We start from the raw sequence: 20703 nt of genomic DNA, 5'->3' as shown, positions 1-20703 counted from the left end.
AGAGATGGCCCTTCGTGCAGTCACCTTGTGCTCAGCCTCCTGTTTGTGTCTCTGAGCAGAATGGGCTTTGCAGGCACCCCAGTTCCATGTAGTGCTATCCCAGAAGGTCAGGGGGTGGCTCAAGGCAGATAAAATTCATGTTTGCATTCGTTCCTGGTTTTTCACCCACAGAGAAGCACCCCCTGTTCTGGAGGCGGGGGGAAGCACTGGCTTGTGCTCTGCCCCATTCCTATACAAGGTTCCCAGTTTGCAATCCTTAGTGTGCATCCGTGAAAGCTTCTGAAGTGTGAGGGGAAGGAGTGAAGATTTAGCAAAGTTCTTTCAGGCTAAAGGCGTGGTGTATTTTTAGTGTTTGGGGTCACAGTGCTGGTCTGGGAGCGGACAGCAGGAAAATCTTTCCTGTTGTAATTGTAATCTGAGCACAATTAACCCTCCTGTTATCTTATGGGATTAATAACAAAACTGCAAATGGCAGCTGGGAATAAAGGGCTGTGTTTTCCTCCCCAGCATCAAGTCTTTTCTCAGGATAATAATTTTCCAGACTGCTCGTGCCAAGCAGACCTATGGAGAACCAGTGCTGGTTCCGTTGAGTTCCTCGGCACAGGCACACAACACCACTGGACTGGCCCTACATGGCTGCACATTTCCAAAATCAGGATTTCCTCTTGTAAAAGCAAACAGCAAGAGACTGCTCCAAGGTGAAAACCAGCAGCAAGGAAATGATGACCCAAAAGCAGCAAGGTAGGGACCTGTGGGAGGAAGGAGTGGTGGTGCAGGGGCGGGAGTGCATTCCCTCCCTCAGCTCTTGGAGCCATGCTGTTTGCTTCCTGCTGGAAGAAAAGCCCTTTTGCTTTTCCAGCAAAGATAGTTTGAACAATTTGCTTTCACCATTGCCCTCCCTCTTTTCCTTTCTATTCTACTTGCAGTTTTGTTAGAAAGAGATGAGTAAATACCGTGTACGTTTGTGTGGGAGCTGCGGTGGCTTGTGGTTTTATGATTTCCCCCCCAGCTGTGATTCATTGCTTTTTACATTTTTTAATCTATTCCCCCACACCCCCTCCTGCTCTCCCTGTCTCCTTGCAGCCCAGCAGCTGTCGTTATCAGTGAAATGACTTGACATTATTTTGCTGTACTTTGTTTCTATTCATTGATTTGTTGAATGAAAACTATTTATCTGGCACTGACACACGAGATTGGAGCCTTTCAAGAAGAGGCAACTCTGCAGTATAATTTTGCTCCAAAATGAGCAGAGCAAGAGCTCTGTGTTAAACCAGCCCAGCTGAAATCCCTAGCCCCATGACGGAGCAGAAGCAGCGGCTGCACAGCCTGCAGAGGTGGTGTGTAGGAAAAGCATCTTTCCTTATCCTGCCTGCCCTTGGGAAGCCCTGCTGGGCTCTTGCCAGAGGCAAGTGAGGGATTTCTCTAGAGCTGGGGATACAGGGAGGTGCAGGAGGGGAGGCAGGTGCTGGGCAGCAGGTGTGCAGTGTCTGACTGGGGCTCCCAACATCAGGAGGATGTGGAGGCCATGGAGATGCCCAGAGAAGCTGTGGCTGCCCCATCCTGGAAGTGTTCAAGGCCAGGTTGGATGGGCTTGGAGCAACCTGGGATAGTGGAAGGCATCCCTGTCCATGGCAGGGGGTGGAATGAGATGATGTCTGCAGTTCCTTCCAAATGAAACAGTCTCTGATTCTGTGATTCCAGGATTTTGTCTGGGTGTACATGAGTTGTTCCCTCGGCATGATGAGCACCGCAGTGCTGGAGCAGAATCCAGACTTGCTCCTCTGCCTCCTGTCTTCTCTATCTGCTTTGAGTTCCTCCCCATTTCAATATCGGGCATCCAGGGAAAACCACCTTCTGGATCCCTCCTGTGATCCAATAAGCCTGGAGAGAGGGTTGCACAGCTCCAAAAACAGGTGCCAGTGGCTGCTGTGATTTTAGTTTAAAAAAACCCTGGGCACTGTTACCTCGAGTGCCAGGAGCTGGTTCCGTGCCAGCGCTGCTCAGAAAAATCCCACCTCCTTGGCTCCATCAATACCATCCCACAGCTTGAAGGACAGGTTTTGCCTAGGGAATACGCTCTTGTTTGAGGGATTCAGGATCCCTTTTTCCCACAGAGCCCTGGCTCCTTTCTTCCCGGCACAATCAGCCCTCTTGCCGCTTTTCTTGCCTTTTCTTCCACCGCTTTCCCACATTCTGTTCACACCTTCATGAATATTCAGAGGCCATTGGCCATATGAAGCTATTGAGAGCTCTTGTTAACACTCCTCCTAATGACATGCACCTTCAATAGAAAACAAAAACACAGATAAGAGCTTGTTAGCGCAGACCCTTGTTCCCCACCTAACAAGGTTTCCATTGACTCGGACACTTGTGGTGACACATTGCTTGCTCTCACTGTTGCCTCTTTTGATTTGCGACTGGCTTTTACCGAGGGGTTTTTTCCTTCTATTTTTTTTCCCTTCCTTTTTCTCCCTTTTTAGATTTTTTTTTTTTTTTTATTGTGCGGTTTTAAGCTAATTAAGAGGAAGGTCAGGCTGCCGGGACAATGCGGAGCGGCGTGCGCGCAGCCCCGAGCGGCGGCGGGGCCCGGGCTGCGGCGCCGCGCCTGGGAAAGTTGTGCCGCGAGCGGCGCAGGAAGAGCCGAGCTCGGGTCGAGAGGTGATTAAAGCTCGGCGAGAGGCTCTGGAAAGGGGCCGGGACCACCCGCCGCGGTTCCCAAGGGCTCCCCGGGTCCCAGCCTCACTGGACAACCAAAACACCACCCGCAAGGCCAGGCACTGGGGTGACTCTTGCAAAACTCGACATCATCTGTGAGATGCTCCCAGTGATGCTGCTCCCAGTTCGTGGCCGATGTGCACGGAGAGCAGAGCCCCAGAGCCGCATCCCCGGTGGCACCGTCTGCCGCGGGGCTTCTCCCTGGGACTGGAATCCCATCCGCCTTTGGCGACTCTTTTCTTCCCTCCTCCAGTCGCGCTTTGCCTCCCTCCCGCCGTCACGGAGATCTGCCAGGCTTTCATTAGCTGGGCCCACCCATTCGATGCCATGAGATGACTGGCTTCTTGTTGTTGTTGTTGTTGGGTTTTTTTGGCCACACCTCATTATTCCTCCTATTATTAGGCTCTCGCGGCGTTGTTTGTCATCTTGTCAAGGCCCTGGAGTTTCTATGGATACTGGTCCCCTAAGTGGCCGTGCTATCAATTAAGACAGCTCCATGTCTGAACTCTTCCAGGGGACTTTGTGAAGATTCACAGATAATTTCCCTGATTTCCCCGCAGTTCCTTACGTAGCTGCCTTTTCCATTACCACCGCTTGGTCAGAGCTCAGTGTATTCAGATTTTTCAAGCATCAAAAGGCAGGATTACTTGCTTGGCTAATAGAATTAGCTAGAGGATGATGGGGTTAATAAATCACCAGATTAGATAGATAGATAGATAGATAGATAGATAGATAGATAGATAGATAGATAGATATAGATATAGATATATATTTATGACAGGGGCAATAAATAAGCTATAATGAGATAATCATCATAGTGATGTAAGTAAAAGCACCAGCAACAAAACCTGCCATGGAATAAAAAGATGTATACTTTATTATATACTTTTTTGGGCTCCCTGGGAAGAGGAAAGAGCCTCTTTTTCTTCCTCTTCGTGCTCAGCTTAAGGACTGACAACTGTGCAAAGCTGAGAGGATGCTGAGCATTTCTTCTGAAAATAAGACTGCTGAAAGTTTCCATATAGAGCAATTTAAAATTGTTTTCCTTATGAAAAGCAGCATAAGCAAGGAAAATAAAAAGCATAGCATTTCCAGTGGGAAAATTAGACAGAAGAAGATCATGCTGAGTTGATCAGGACTTTACTGGGAACAGGCTGAGCACAAGGAGCAGCTTTGCTGAGCACCTGGCAGTTTCTCCTCTCCTCTTGCTGTTCTTTGAACACCCAGTATGTTTCCTTGGATAAATTTGCTTCACCTACTGATTTTCTTTCATGGGCATTCTGCCTCCATGCCTGTACCAGCTCATTTTTGCTCTCCCTGTGCAGGTGTGCAGATCAGGGGCGTGTTGCTGGAGCTCCCTCACTCTCAGTCAGTCACTTCATTTTTCTGTATCTGTAACTATAAAATGAAGGTATTTAATGATTTCTCAGAGGTATCAGGAGGTTTCCAGCCTTTTAACCAGAGAGGCTGAGCACTGTTTGCATTTACTCTCTGGTGAGAATTAGTATCTGGGGGCAGGAGGCAGCAGGGAAAAAGTCTTTGATTTGGATTTGAGTTTTGGCTGGTGATTATGATTCTTTATATGCTCTAAACCAGTTTATCTCTCCCTAGGTGGATGTGTGCTGCCAGCAGTGTGATAATATCCATCGAGGGCCGCCCAGAGGTACAAGGAATAAACCCATCCGTTATTAGCTAATACAGGAAAGTGATTCGATATGGGTCTCAGAAGCTGGAGTAGATAAATAGGATGATAAATGTTGGCATTAGCAGACGTGACTGACTCCTCTCTCTCTGTGATTTGGTAGTGCCCAGTAATTAAATAGTTGGAGTTTAATGTATTTTAAACTAGAGCTGCAGCCTGTAAATCACGGAGATTATGCTCTTCCCTGCTGTGCACTCTCTGGGTCGGGAGGAATTCCCATTCCTGTGCCGCAGCTGTCCATGGCCCGGCTGGGTATTGCATCCGTGGGGACAGCCAAGGCAGCACCAGCCCTGCTGCTGCCCTGGGGCAGTAAACACATTCCCAGAGCCTTTCCAGCCCAGCAGGGCATGTTCTTCAGCCCTGGAAGGATCCCAGCCCATGTCCTCTTCATCCTGGGTTGTCTCTTCTGTTCTGGCTGGAGCACCTTCATGCCCATGAGCACATGCAAACACACCCCAGGCTACTGCAGGGCAAAGCATCCCAGAGAGGTCATTTCCTCCCAAAACCTGTGCTGTGCCGCTGTGGGAGCAGCAGCCCCCTGGGGTTTTGCTTTCAGACATGATTTTCAGAATTACTGTTTTCAATTTTTCCATACTCATCATCACATTTCACACCAAGGTTGACTTTTCTTTGCAGCCAGACTATGACCTTGCACTAAATTAAAGTGGTTGGTTGTTTTATATACAGATCATCCAAGAAGGAAACCCAACCCTTTCCAATGCAGCTAAAACTGTACTGAACTAAAAGTTACTTTTTCTCTATATACACAACTATTTTTGTTTCTCGTCCTTTGTTGGCCAGACCTGAATCTTCTGCTGGCGGTTGGTTGTATTGTGCAGAGTTTCCCCATTAGCAAAAGACTAATTTAAACATTTCCATGCAATTCAGCCATTTTATGCCTTTTAACACTATTTCTGGATTAGTTCAGGCTTTTACTCAGAAATTTCTCTGTGATAACTGGCCCCATATCCAGACATGGTTCTACCAGAGCCCTGCTATGATGACCCTGAAATGCTGTCTGGAACCACAGCTGGGATAAAACCTGTCCCTGCTCTTCCTGCATATAATTATTTTTAATAAAATCTATTTGTACCTCAAATTATTTCCTCTTCCAAGCATTTTATAATTAAACAATTACTTTTGCTGTATCATTGCAAGTTACAATCTCTGAGGTTTGCCTGCTGCTCTGCATGGAGTGGTAGTGAGTAACTTTCCTCTGGGGGAAGGATAAAAATGAGTTCTGGTTTAGCTAAAATAGATGTTTCTTTACTCTTTTGATGAGCAGAAGCTGATTAATTTCAACCACCAGCCTGAAGCAACAACTCCTATTGTTTTCAGCAAGATCAGCAGCAGTTTAACCACTGATGAGCAGGAATTATTGGAGAGGAGGTGTGTTTTGGAAAGCATAAGGTACCTTTCCCACTGGGCTTTGCAGGGAACTGGATCATCTGTAAATCATCCTGTGGCTTGTTTTTTCCTTGCAGCTAGAAGTTGAATTTCCTCCTGTCTGGTCCTCTACAAAGCAGAGTCCCTGCCCTTGCAGCTAATGGCACCTTTGGTTGCTAAAATTATTTTACATAAATAGAAGTAACTCAAAGGAGGGTGGTGTGTGGAAAGCAGTAGAAGCCACCTGGTCTGGATACAAAGGGGATCTGGTTGTTTTTAGCCAAGTGAAGTGGTAAAATGGAAAATGCAGCTGGATGTAGACAAATGCTAAGTAATAATTATGGGCAGCGAATGGAAAGGGTGGAAAACAGCAGGATCACATCAAAGGTGGAACAGCCAGAGAGGAGGCAAGAGGTACTGCAAAAATCCCTCACCATGATCCAGATAACCCTGGATGGAGTGGAGCAAAGTGCCCCCAGACCCTGCTGTACATCAGCAAAGGAGCCAGGGGGGCTGCAGAGGTTTCCCATGTCGACAGCCAGCCCATGGCTTTGCAGCAGGGACAGTGAATGCGGCTGTGTCTGAGCAACTGCTCCACACAGCACTTTTGCTCTGGCACCTCTTTTAAAATAGAAATGATGGTCATTACTGCAAATTTGCTGAGTTAATTCATTGGGCTTGTGTGTGTGGAGTGGCAAAGAGGAAAGCAAAGGGGTCCACGTTTGCCTGCAGCCATCTTTTATGGTCCAAGCAGCCAATTTTCTGTGTAACTATAATAAATCACAGCGACAGACACACAGGATGCTGCTGTCTTTATATAATTATTCCATAAATTGCCCCATTTTCTCCCCCAGAAAGGCCTCCCAGTCCCTTCTCTTTGCTGGAGCATGTTGTTATCCTGAACACAATACGACAAATGCATTTGAAGAAGTCACTTTGTAAGCAAAGGGTAAAGAGGGAGCCTGCTCCTGTTTCCATTGCGTGGCTCTTTGCTCCAAGGGGATTTGCAAAGCAAGGGAAAAAACCTTACAGCTCAGGAAATTGAGCATGAACTCCAGGACTGAAGGGAAAGCATGGCTGAAAAGCCAATCAGCACAGAGCCCAGCTGGCAAGGGAGTGGCAGGCTTGAAGGGCATGGCAGAGGAGAGCTCTGCTCCTCCTTTACTCCACTGTTCCTTGGAGGTGCCTCCTGCATTCCCTGGCATTAACTCCCATGATGAATTTTGAAGTCCCTTGCTGCAGTGACAAAGGGAAACTTTGGCATCTCTAAATTGTCTCTCTGCAAGCGGCATTTTAGTCACTGCTGTAGACAGTGCAAGGTCAGCCCAGCAGTCACCTTGATGACCAGTGCCTTCTCAGCCATCCCAGCTCCTTCCTGCTCAGATTTGCTTCTGAGAAGCTTTTAATTCTCTTCTTATTCCTTTTGCATCCTCATTCCCTGCCTAACTGCAGTTTCAGGCTGCTTAGCTGGAAGGCATAGACCAGGGCAGGTTCTGCCTGCAACAAGTCAGATAAACTGTTCTCCTGTGGGCACTCACCAGTGTAAAACCCCCACAGTTTGTGTACACCAGGACTTTGGGGACCTCTTGGCTTGGCTGGTGTTTTGATAACCAAGCTTGTGTTGTTTCTCTTTCCTCCTGCCTGTAGAAGATACTTCTTAAAAACACAGCAAGTAGAAAGGAAAGAAAAAAAAAAAAGATCTTTTTCCAACAAGGATATAAAACTTCCATCAAATCGACTGTGTCACTAGAGACCCAAAGCTAATAAGTTGATCTTACAGATGTATAATAAACTCATTTATTAGGTTTTTATTTTAGGAGTTGGTGGTATTAATTAGATTGATATGGCCCATAAATCACTTGATTTGGCTGAGCCCTCAGATACTTGTAATTTAAATTAATACAAGTGCAGCTTAATTAATCTGATTAAATCCTGGGACAAGCGAGGCAGTGTTTGCAGTATCCAGGAGGACATCACAAGGAAAAGGAGTATTTTAAGGCAAAGCAGCTTCTTCACTGCAGGGTCAGTTTTGTTCAGCTGGTGAATCAGGGGACAAGAATGGAACTACAGGAGATGCAAGCCAAAAAACAGACACTCTGGCTTTGCCCTGAGACCTGGGAGCTGGGCAGGACTCATCACAGCTTCTGGACCAGGTGAGGGGCTGGCCTTCACAAATTCATGGCAACTGCTCTGGTTTTGGGGAGTCCTGATCTTTTTTCATCCTTTGGCCTCAATAAATGAATTCTCAGAAGGTCAGTTTAAGACATTAGTGAGTATAAGCCACCGGCTGATCTCTGTTGTGGTCACAATCTGGATTTTTTACTCCCTTCAGTGCTACTGAGAAGAGATAACATTTCTTTCCAGGAGGGAATAATCCATTAATTGGTTATTCTTGCTCAAGGGACTGAGACCTTTCCAGACACGAGCTGCTGTGTTCCCCAGGCCAGGAGCAGACACAAACTGGGAACAGAGCAGGCAGAGGTGGAGATGAGCTGACGTGTCCCACTTGGGACTTACCTGCTCTGCATTCCCTTCCCATCCATTCCTCCTTGGGGATGATTCTGAATAGTGGATGATGATTTTATTGTGACTTGCTTCTAGAGAGGATGGAATGCATCCTCCTGTGGGACACTTTGCAGGGTGCTCTGACAAGGGTGCACCCATCTTCTCCCCAGCATTGACAGTTCCTAAACCTTTTCCAGATGGGTAACACCAGACACTCAAACAGTGTTTCCATCTGTTTTTTTTCCAGAATGCTCTGTGCTTACAGCTCTCAAGACTGATGTTCCAAGTCTGTAGGGCCCAGGCATTTGCTGTGTAGCCTTTTCCCTACACTCCTGCTAATTTGCCTTAGTCTAAGTGAGCTCCCCTGTGGATAGGAGTGGAATTCAGACCCTGTGGTGCACCCTAGCCTTGGTTCCTCTGTTGTCCACAAGCTGTCCATGTGGGATGGAGGTACAAGTTTGGTGTTCACAGCAGCTCCCCAGAATGTGGATGAAAGCCCTTGCAAGGCTCCCATGGTATGTCTAGCAGCAAAGCCCCAGCCCAGGGCTCCTGCAGCCGCAGGTTGTTTCTGTTAGAGTGTGGATGCCATAAAATATGTTGTCTTTAAAAGCAGGAGATAATGCTGTTACAGCAGTTGGATTAATCTAATATTCTCCTTCATCTTCAAAAGAGAATTGCCTAAATAGCCAGAGAGGCACATTTTATGAGTCCTTCTTAAGGGCTATCAATCAAACCTTCCAAGAAAGGCACTGATGCCCTTTTGCTCACAAGAGGGAAATTGGATTCCCCACGGCTTTGCTTTCAGTCTGCTGTAGCCTTGCCGTGTAATCGCTGCATCGCAAAGGGCCTGGCCATCATTTTCTTCTACTGGTCTGAAGAAAAAACCCACATGGAGGAAGCCTGTAAGAGGAGAGGGAAAACAGCCCAATTAAAGGCAATGATCTCTTAGCTCTCTGCCCTCTCTCCTGCCTGCATGAGGCAGATGTAAAACAATAGCTTTATTTGTGCAAGTTTTAATTGGGTAGTTCAAAGGAAGCAGCGGAGGCTCTTTTGATCTCTTGGTGTGTTTGAATGCCACGTTGCAACGGTGCCTGCTGGCCACGGCAGTGACCTCTTGTGTTAATTAGTGTTTATCTGAAATCGAATTAGCTCACAATTGGGAGAAAGCAGAGTGAAAAGCAGGGGATAAGCAGAGATTTGTGCCGTTCCCAGTTAGAGGTAAAAGCAGGTCTGCTGAAGTTGACGTTAAAATAACTCCGAGAACATTACAGTTTTGCTTTGTTTTTCTAACGCTCTTGCTCAGATGGTCCCATTTCTCTTCCTAAATACCCTGTGCTGCCTTCATCTTTGCTGAGTCTGCTGGTCCGCGCCGCTCATTGGAACTGAAACCATAAACCAACAGCGAACAATGATGCATTATTTATAGGAGACCGAAGGCTGTGAGGTTGACAATAGTGCAAAGCTTCTCTTTCTGGTGGTCAGTAATCCATAAATAAATACATCATCTATTTAGGTTTGCAGAACTGTGTGATGGATGGGAATAGCCTGCATTATACAATAAGGGCACCAAGGACCTTGTGAAAGCCACCACCTGCTTTTGGAGCAGATTGGCCATTTCTGAGTAAACTCTTGATGGAGGCAGGGGGTGTGAGAGCTGCCCAGTCACCTTTTTGGGGAACTCCCTGGAAGGTAAAAGGAAATAGGGTTTAGAAATGCATGAAAGCATCAGGTTCTCTGTGTGAAATATTAGCAAGGACAGAATTTTATAGCTGAAAGTATATTACTGGACAGGTATACAAGCTCAATTTCTGAGTTGAGAATAGCCAGGGTTGTGAAAACATCTGTCCAAACATCCATGAACATCTGCAGGCCTTCAGTGTGTTGGACCAGCTGAAATCTCATCGTCAGATCAGATCCAGATCTCAAGGTTTTTCAAGTGCAGGAACGGTTTTATTTCAACCTTGCTTTTCACTCCTAATCTGCTTTCAAGTATCACCAGGCTGGATTTTCCTGCTTGCCCCCATAATGAGCTCATCAGTGGGGGGCAAGGCAGCCCAAACATTCCATGGTGACACTCTGTGTCCTTGGGTGTACAGCACTATATTTTCTGGGATTAGCCACAAGAGGGTGGCATGAGGATGTGCACCAGGCAGCCTCCCTGCTTCGCCGCATGGCATTTTATAGCCAGCTCTGAGATCCAATAAAACTTTGGAACAGATCCTTATTTTTGGCACATGAGCACATTTCCCACTACAAATGAGCCTGCCGAGTGTTTCTGAAGGCAGCTCTGATGGAGCATGTTCCTTGATGTTACACGTGTTCTTTATGCCTAACCCAGCCTCAGTTAGTGGGTACCTTAGCAGCATTAAAAATTTAGACTATTTAGGATCAAAACTTTTATTGGTCCTTGGTAACTGCTCTAGGGAGAAGTCCACAGGTGTTGTTTATGAGCAAATATTATTTTTCCTAGTCCTGTATGTTTACAACACAGTGATGTTCCGCATGACTGCTTTATGGCTCATTGGGATGGTTCTAGTAGGTTTTTATTTGGTTGTAGCTGACAGTGAATGAGCTGGTTAATAAATACACAGCAAAAAAAGTCTGTGACAGCAAGGGAGAATAACTGAAATGAAACAGATTGATTTAATCGAAAATCTCAGCCTTGGTATGTTTTTTTCTGAGTTGGACTGTCAGCAATCCAACCCAAGTCACTTGTCTCGAATGATCACAGAATCCCAGAATGGTTTGGGTTGGAAAGGACCTTGAAGATTATCTCATTCCAACCCCTGCCATGGGCAGGAACACCTTCCACTAGACCAGGTTGCTCAAATCTCCATCCACCCACCCTGGTCTTGGGCACTTCCAGGGATGGGGCAGCCACAGCTTCTCTGGATAACCTATGCAAGGGCCTCACCACCCTCACAGGGAATATTAAACCTAGAAAATCTAATCTAAACCTACTCTCTTTTATTGTGAAGCCATTCTCCCTTGTCCTGTCACTCCATGCTCTTGTTAAAAGTCCCTCTCCATCTTTCTTGTTGGCTCCCTTCAGAATCAGTTGATGTGTCTCTGTGTAAGGCAAATTCACATTTGATTTAGCAAAGCCTCACCCATGGTTATAAGTCCCAGGAAGAACAAGAAACAGGGCACCAGGACATCCCAACAGCAATACAAATCAAAGACATAAAAACCCAGTCCAAGTTTGATCTGCAAACCTTAGTAAATGCTGAGCTTTTGTACCCTATTTTAACATGATATTTTTCCATGTGCAGGCACAGGGATGATATTGGTACTTAAAATCCACTCTCCTCTCATTCCTGCTCCATAGCCTGGCACTGTCTACATCATAACTCCCCCATCCTGGATCTGTGCAGGTTTTTTCAGGGTGTGAGTCCCTCCTCACCCGTGGCTCTGGCTGTTGGACCAGGGCCCTTGCATGCAGAAATCCCTTTTGCCATGAACACATTTTAAATACAAGCTTCCGAATCTCATTACGTGCTGCCTTTTCCATTCGTTTTCCTCCTAACAATGCACCTGCCAATATCTGCCCCTGAGCTCCATTTTAAGCAGCATTTTCCATAGTTAATGTCACACTCTTGCTCCCAATCTATCTTTGGCAACTGCTGACTGCCTGCAGCAGGACCAGAGGAAGAAGGAAAGCCCTCCCTGGGTATAACAATAACACAACACCCATTCCTGGAAGAATGATGAGATAGGCTGGGTAATAAATATTTATAAGAGCAAGTGTAATGAAATGGATGTGTAGGATGCTGAGTCTCCCTTAGGGTTTGGTCATCACATGTTTTTTTCCTCTTTTCTTTCTTCCCTGTGATACAGAATTGTCCTGATGTCCCTGGGTTGTTGAGCAAATTGCTCATTGTGTTGCTCACTTGCACCATGCATGTTATTATGTGCAACCAGCTGCTCCTGTTTGGCATTGCTCATGCATACGGAACAGGAGGCCACCGTCGCTTTCCTCATCTGGAAGTCAACGTTCCCTCCAGCACTGAAGTTGCTGCCAGACCAGAAGAAGTCTGGGAACAAAGTGAGTCCTGGTGGTAAAGGTCCCTGAGAGACTCCTTTTCTGGGAAGACCAAGGGTGAAGTCTTGCAGTGAGTTTGAGCTGATCCAGCTTTGTACTGCTGTTGAAAACTTCCTCATGTCTGTGTCTGTCTATTCCCATTGCTTTCCTCGTGCTGGCACCAACTCCTGAGTGATTGCACAGGGAGCTGGAGCAGGGCCCTGATTTTGTTGTTAATGTTGTCGCCAATTAAGTTTTCAGCACCATCCTTTCCTCTGTCCAGCTCCAGGCTCATTCAAGCACTAATGCCGTCACAAAGGAAAGAGCAGCCAACTCTTCTGGTAATTAGAGCTGCTTAAATCCGTCATAAAATGTCAACCTCACACTGCAGACACGTCTGGAGTCAGGGATGGTCAGAAAATGGAGCAAGGCTGCATTAGAGACTGGGAAGTTTAATCCTGCTTAGGAGAGAAAGGATCTAAGCTGTGAATCTTCTTGCTTCTCACTGCTTTTTCTCTGAAATACCTTCTCCTAGTTGTTCAGGTTTCTTTTATTTTAGGGTGACTTTTTATGGAGCAGGCATTATTCTTTACCTGCATTTGTTTAGTAACTCATACAACTACAACCTGGTAGTCTGAATCCCACAGCTGCCAGCTGGAAGGAGACATGGGCTTCTTCATGTGGGTTTGGATTCAGAGGCTGGAGAAGTTCTGATTCAGAACCCTCTGTAATGTGTTGCTGTGCTCCAAGGTCTCTTGCACTACTACAGCCTTACAAGAAGCATGGATCCCCCTTGGCTACAGGCTGTCTGCATGGGAAAAACACTAAAAAAATGAGGCTTTGACCATTAAAATGGGACTTTACACCCTAAAAACTGTGTCTTTGGATGTTCAAAATTCCTGCTGAGCTACATAAATTTATAGCACTGTTTGCTGGATTTCCCTAGTGAGGTGTTATTCCTGGGATCTTATAAAAACCAATACATGTGTACGATACACTGTCCATACACCTGACTCACCAAAAAATTTTTGTAGCACAGAAATAGTGTCTCTCAAAGGGGGAACAAAAAGCTGAACTACAAACACTTGCCACTTACTGCTGCTACTTCACCTGTCACACTTTCTTCTCTCAAGGTATGGAAGGCTTGCAGCTATTGAAAGGCAAAAGTGCCTCGTCAGCAGGAACAGGAACACTGGGGAGTCTCTGTAGCACATAAATGGGGGGTTTGCTGGCCTGAGTATTGGAGCAGAAGTGCCATTGTCTGGGAAGGAACATCCCTTCTGTTGGCATGCCTGCTGCCACTTTGTTCTTTAAGGACTGACAGCCAGGGAGTTATCTGATCCTTCCCAAACCTACTGAGTGGCTCTTTAGCCAGGCTCTCCCTCTGGAAGTGCCACAGGGAATCATTTCACCTCTGCGAGCAGATGCTGGGACTTGGTGTTGCTCCTGCAGAGCACAGGTGGTGTCAGTGTGAAGGAGTTGGTGCTCGGGGTGATGTTTCTGCTGCTCTCTCAGTTCAGGGGCTGTTTGCCAAGTCGTGTTTTTTTCTTTTCCCCAGGGACAGATATTCAAAGAATAAATGTTGCAAGCTTGGGTTTGTCGAAATACTGGTTTCATTCCTGTTTCCACAGACATGCAGGAAGACAAAGAGGTGCCAGAGAGGAATCAAGTAACACTAAGATCAGGTAGAGAGCTAAGACAGGGGTTAAACCTGGGTCTTTCAAAGCCTGGCTAACCCTAGCTTGTTGACATGGAGCTCGGTCAACACCTTAACACAGGCAAGTGCTTTTAGCCAGAATTTGCAGTGTTTTGTAGACAACTAGCAATTTTCCTTGTTTATATTAATGTCAGATTTGCCTCCCTGCAAGGTAAAGTTTCTTCCTTAAAGGGAGGGAGAAAAGTCTGGGTTTTGAAGAAAAACGGGCAGGGATGTGTCTGAAGGAAACCACTGGCAGACACAAGCAGATATTTCTTTACAGCCTAGTTAAAGCAATTTGACAGCACCCTTAAAACCACTTCACACATAAAGGAGCAGGTGGGAAGGACTCAGAGAGAAAGAAGGGTTTGTAATCTTTACCTCCATGCTGGACTGGTGCAGAAAAGGTTGTGGATATTACTACCCACTTTCATTTCCATAGGGAGGTGAGATGGTGCAGGAATGGGGCCAGTGGAATGCTGTGGCCTTATCACGCACTACTTCCCAGCAAGGTGCACAGTGAGTGCCCACCTGGTGTTGGGCAAAGCCCCTCTGCACATCCCTTCAGAGTAGGGGGCTGCTGCCTCTCAGAGCTTGTCTGTATTGGCAGTGCCAATAATGAACTTGGAGTTGCATAACTCACACTCCCGGGAAACCTGCTTCCCACCACAGAGCCTTTCTGGTTTCATTTAAGTTTTTATAGTTCATTATACTAGTTAATAAATAGGAGGGTGTGGATTAAAAAGGTTTCTTTTTTCATATTCTCCATAACTGAAGCTCCCTCCACATTCCACATTGCTGTGATAAAACGTGCCAGTGTGCTGGACAGCTTTATACCCTTTTGGAGGGCAAAGCAGACCCACTCTGGATGCAACTGCCCTTGTGTTTGGTGCCAGGTACCACTGCCTAAAGGACTTGGTGTCATGTGCTCTCAGGATTAAACCTGCACCTGTGGCTTTACGCACACACATTTGGTGCGAGTTTGTGTCTGGGACCCAGCCAAGCCAAACGGGGAGGCAGCAAATTTGGGCTCCATCTCTCATCTCCTTGCCTCATTTCCACTGCTTGGCTCAGCTGGTGGGTAGGTCCTGCCTCTCTCCTCAGCGATGGGGTGCAGACATGCCACACCATGTATTTTATTTGCTTTATTTTTACAGTCGGCTGAGCCGCACAGGCAAGGTTCACGACCAATGAACAATATACACCTGAAGGAGTGTGGCTCGAAACTGAACCCCAACAAAGCCACGGCGATGCGGTTACTGGTGTCCGTTTGCCTCCGCTGCCAGCCGGGCTCGGCGCGCTGAGCTCCGGCAGCCCCGACGGGCAGCGGGGCGGGGGAGGCGACCCCGGCAGCGCCGTGAGGGGAGCGCGGCGGCAGGAGCTGCGCGGTGCCCTCCGCGCTCACCCGTGGCAAACCGGGGAGAAAACCCTAAAGAGGTGGGGGGTGGAATTTTAATTTAAAAATACACATAATATGTTACAAATGTTTCTGGCTTGTGGAGCTGCTGGCGAGCGTAAGAGTCCCGCACCTGCCGTCCACCCCCTCAGGGAGCGGAGCCGCTCCCGGGGTCGGCTGAGGCATCCCCGGGAAGCACCGTGAGGGGAGCACGGCTGCTGAAGGCGGGCCGGTACCCTCCACGCTCTCCCGTGGCAAAAGCGGAAAAAAATACTAAAGAGATTGAAGCAAGAAATTATTAAAAAACGCCACATAACATGTTTTAAATGTTCGTGGCTTGTAGACCTACCGGCGGGCGGAGGAGCCCGCACCTGCCGTCCCCCACCCTGAGGGAACGCGGCAGCTCCCCCCGCCGCGGGCTGGCAGCAACCTGTTGGTGCGGGCGCTGCCGGGCGGCGGGAGGAGCCCCTCGGAGGGGCGGCCGGGCCGCCGACAAAGGCGGAGCAGCGGCAGCCCAGGGCCGCCCCCGGCAGCGGGGCCCGGCGGGCAGCGCGGGGCTGGGGCTGGGGCCGGGGCGCTCGCACAAGATGGCGGTGGGGCGGCGGGAGAGCGCGCTCCCCTCGTAGATGCGGCCGCGGCGGCCCCTGCTCCCGGCGCCCGGCGGGGCTTACATGGCGCTGGAGGACCTGCTGCTTTGTCTCTGCTTCTCCGCCCTCGCCGTCCTGGCCGTGCAAGGTGGGTGAGGAGGGAGAGGAGGGAGGGAAGGGGTCGGTGCCCCCCAGTCCGCGGGCGGCTGCGGTGCCACCTGCCCTCACACGGGTAGCGGGCGGTTCCGCGGGATGCGTTCCCTGGCCGGTCACCCGCTGTACCAGCCCTCCTTCCCCTTTAGTGGCCATTTACCCCAGACGTCCTTAGTGGCCGTCCTGTCCCTCTGTGGCCATTCCCCCCCTCTCCCCATCCCCTTCTTTCCTCCAAGTCGGACGGTAGCTGTGCTCGTGGCACATGCCTAGATGGTGCTTCCTTTGGAGTCATCATTTGGGGGGTGACATTGGGAGCGACAGCCTCACACTTTGAGGGTGACACTCCCCACAAGAACTCCCGTCAGCGTATGGGCTGGGGGGGACAGCAGACCAGCAGCAGCATTCCACGGCCTCTGCCTGGACAGTGGCAAGTTTCCGCCAGAGGAACAGTGGCTGTGCCCGGGTGGTGGGGAATGAAGAGCTTGTCCAGCACAGGGTGGCCCAGAGCAGGCCCAGGTGTCCAGCAAGGCTATGGAGGGGCCCTTCGCTCCCTTGCCCTGCTCCTGCCGGCATGGGACACACGGGTGGGCAGATGTCCCATTGGCCAAGGAAGTGACCCAGGAACAGCCGTGCTCCTCACGCTCGTGTTTTGCAATGGTTACGCAAACGGCGCCGTGCGAGGGCACACGTACGCGGCCACCGGGCGTGTTGGTGGCTTTCTGTGGTTGCCATCGAAGTTGGCATTGAGGGTCGGCTGAGCTGTCAGACCTTGGGATGTGGGGTTCCTTATCTGTGTGTGCACAACCCACAAAAGGTTTTGTTCTCATCCCCTAGAAGGGTTTGGAAAGGTACAGGTTGGCAGAACTGCACCAAAAAATGTGAGCGTGTGCCAGGGACTTGCTCTTGTTTTAAATCCCCCCTAAACAGGGTATTGTGGTGGAGGAGCCATCCCCATGTCATTGTACATTTTTATTCCTTTTATGATGCATTCAGGTTCAGCAGAGCATAATAACAGCACGTGGATGGCTGCAGGGTTGTTTTTCTTCTCTTTCTTTTTCCTCAGAACACTGTGAGCTCCCGTTAGGGGTAGGTTATGATTCAACATAGGTGCAGCTTTATGGTGACTGTTGTGGAAGTGAATAACGGTCCATGTAAATGGCCCATTGTCACCAGTCAGTGTTGGTTTTCCTAGATGGGAGGGAGGCTGTGACCCCACCAGCAGTCAAGCTGGACTGAGTGGGAGCTGTGTCTCCTGTGTGTTTGAACTAACAGCTAAGTGGGTCCCAAGGCTTGTAATGGAGAACAGTGGTTTAAAAAGAAAAAAAACAAACAAAAAATGGGGGGTGGTGGAGTGGATGTTGTTTTTCCAAACCCACTTCAACAAGAAAACTTCAGATACTTTGAGAGAATTTGCAATTGTGGCTTCTTGGTGTTTCTTGCAAGCAGTTCGGCAACTAGTGAAAATTGTTGCTGTTTGTTTTCTAACAATGGGACACATCTTATGCAGGGAGGCAGGGAGTGTGTCTGCACAGTCCTTGGACGTGCCGCTGGGTACGTATGGATGTGCTTTCCAACAGGTGGGTTTGATTCTGAAAAGAAAAACATGGACTTGTTTCAATCTGAAATTAATTTGGCAGAGAGTTGAAATGGTTTTGGGAAAGTCTGTGTTTGATCCCAAAGCCACATGTGTTTTGATCCAAAGTTCAATCCTCACTGGGTATGAAGTTCGTAGGAGAGAAGTAGAATGGAAAGCCTTCCCCCCCTCTGGACTTGATGCAAGCAGTGCCAGTGTACACTTGCTGGGGATGTGATCCAGTGTTTTTGAAAGCTTTCTGCTGTCTGACTTTGAGCCTGTTTTCCCTTCAGTAGCAGGAAAGGGGTTTAAGGAAAAAAAACAAGCACTAAACAACCCCTTTTCAGTTAAGGGGGCTGTGCTGGTTCCTTTCCTTGGGGCTCTCTACAGGGGACGTGTTGGTGGGAAGTGCGCTGAGCTTTCCACGCGAGGGATAAGCTGAAATCCATCTGGTTTTGTGTAGTTCGGTTTTGCGGTTGAGTTCTCTCGCTATTTCCTTTTTCGACACCACCTCACTTGAGTTGAGATTTGTTTTATCCTTCCTGTCGCGTTCGCCTTGGCAGCGTGACCCCGCAGCCGCTGCCTGCCGTGAGAGCCCGTGCCGGGGAAATCGGCGTTCCCATTGTTAGGGATCGCGTGTCCCTGCTGCTCCTTGCAGGATGTCACCTGCCCGCGGCTCCGCCGGCCCTGTGGCCGTGGTGTTGCGGTGTCACCGGGATGGGCAGTGCGGGGCAGGGGTGTTTCCTGCAGCCCCAAGAAACGGGGCGCGCTGACAGTGCCAAACGCGGTGCACACGGCGCTGGCCAGGCTTCACCTGTATCCCGTTTCCAGGGGCGGCGTTCCCGTGCCGGAGCTTGGAGCTCGCTGCCCTTGTGCCGCGGCCCTTGTGACAGCCAGTCTCCAAGCCAGGCAGGGGCTGCTCTAGCGTGGGGAATGCTTTTGCTGGCATTTCTCTGTTTCTCTTCTAATGTGTGAAGCTGAAGGAGAAACTGCTCAGGCTTAATTCTGGTTTTGTCTCTCCTGTTTTCCCAGGTTTTTCCTTTTTCGTATTTTTTTGGGTTTTTTTGCCTTCCCTGCCTTGAAGTCCAAAATGAAGCAGAACGGGCTCATTTTCGGGCATATCCCCCTCTTTTTGCAGCAGACTTTCTCCTGGCAGCTGCAGCAGATTTGATCTGCTGTGAGGGCCCTGTGGGGGTGGGTGACTTCTGGTCATACATGAGGCACTTCAGAGTGGCGCAAGTAAGAATTGGAAAAGAAAATATTTGGCAATCTGCCTTTCCCTGGGGATGAAAGGAGATTATTTTCCCTGCATGTAGCCTGATTTGGAGATGGAGGCAGCTTCTGTGGGACAACACAGGTGTCTCTGCACTGGGAGCACCTGGGCTCCTGAGTTTGCAAAGCGCTGGGGGGGGCTGTAGCATACAGGACATCCCTCCTGAGGACCCACTGTGATCCTGGATCAGTTACTTCATCTGCTCTGGCAACCTCATGGCCCACTTCAGCCAATGAGATGCTTCTCTCTGTCAAAGGTGAGGATGAAATCCACCAATAAGTATTCAGCACATATATGGTCTTTTTCACTCTAGTGCACAGCTATCCTGAGGGCAGAGCACTGTGCTGTCCCACGGGTTTGTGACTCCTGATACCATATTGCATGCTGGATGATTTGAATTCTTACCTCCCTTGGAGCTGCTTTTCCAAAGGCTGGCTCTTCTCCCAGGGAAAAAATCCAGGTGCTTGTGAACCAGTCTGGGCATTTGCAGTGTAAGAGATGCTGCTTGCACAATTTACACGCTCCTCTCCTGGTTAAATGGCTTCAAGGCCATTAAGCCTAGTCATGGTTATATAATTAAGATGGGAATTAATATTTAATCTGATTGTAATTTGTTGCTGGAATCCATCCCAAACTGTATTTCTGCGTGAGGTGAGTGGGTACCTGAGGGAAAACTGAGGCCAATGTTACATACAGGGTATTTTTTGCATGGAGACTGGGAATTACAGGTCTGCCTTGGGTGACAAAGAAGCCCTAACCTTTACAAACCCTGAGTGATCACAGTCATTTTGTTATCAGTAGGAAGCAAATGTTTGTTTTATAGTCAGCTGTAATAGTAGAGGGGATATGGTAAATCCTTGTTATCAGTACTTGCCAAGTGCGTGTTGGGCCAAAATCAACTGTGGTGCAATTTCGTTACTTTCTGGAGAAAAACTGGATCCACTTGCCTACAGTATTTTTAGCTGGTTTTTGAAGGTGAAGAGGTGTAATTATCTCATTCAGTCATCTGTCCATCTCCCTTTTCTTTTTCCCAATAATTCCTGGACCTGGAGAATTCAGAGTTTTTGAAAATAAGTGACTAAGTAGAGGAGGGAGATGCAGTTTCTGCATGGACCGAGGGACAGGGACTGGAAAACCCACTTGAGGAGGAACCTGAGTGCCTCAATGGTAGCAAGAGCTTTAAGCAGATCGTGAATCTTTTTTTGGTTAGGACTGGGCAATCCACTCTCGAGACACAAAACTGCAGGAAATCACAATCTCAAGTCCTTGTATTCCCTTGTTTATTTATGAAGTCTTTTCTGCTGTAAAACATGACTTATGATTACATCAACATACATATTATGGGGCTTGGTGTCTGTTTTGCTTTCCTCACTTTTTTTTGGAAAGCACTTCAAAACACAGGATTGGGAGCTGCTGTGACTTTGGCTCTTTTCATTGTCTTTGTGTTGGTCACTCGCTGCCTCTGCCTCAGTCTCCCCACTTGTTCCCACTGAGCAGAGGATGCTGTTACACACTGTAAACATGAAGAACACCATCACTCTAAGTACCCTTCTTGCATTTATTAAATCCCTTGAGTAAGTGGCCTCCAAGTGCTGCTCGTGCTTTTCTGACTTAACAGCTTGTTGGTGAGAGGATCCACAGTTGCTAAAACTGAATCTGCCAGCTTCATAGAAAGCAGCATTAAGCTGTGTTCTCA

At 48.3% G+C, this 20703-nt stretch overlaps 1 protein-coding gene across 1 annotated transcript in view; it reads left to right on the top strand.

Annotated features, from left to right (window-relative positions):
* Nucleotides 1-16047: 16047 nt before the first annotated feature.
* IGDCC4 (immunoglobulin superfamily DCC subclass member 4) overlaps nucleotides 16048-20703 on the top strand; it is an 86876-nt gene continuing 82220 nt past the window's right edge. The window contains exon 1 of the mRNA XM_058033488.1: nucleotides 16048-16156. Within this exon, the coding sequence (XP_057889471.1) occupies nucleotides 16048-16156 (109 nt within the window). The remainder of the gene's footprint in view (nucleotides 16157-20703) is intronic.

This window comes from Melospiza georgiana, chromosome 13, assembly GCF_028018845.1.
Source record: "Melospiza georgiana isolate bMelGeo1 chromosome 13, bMelGeo1.pri, whole genome shotgun sequence".
NCBI classification, from domain to species: Eukaryota; Metazoa; Chordata; class Aves; order Passeriformes; family Passerellidae; genus Melospiza; species Melospiza georgiana.
Note: the sequence above shows the minus strand (reverse complement) of the source record. Positions and strands in the feature narration are given on the sequence as shown.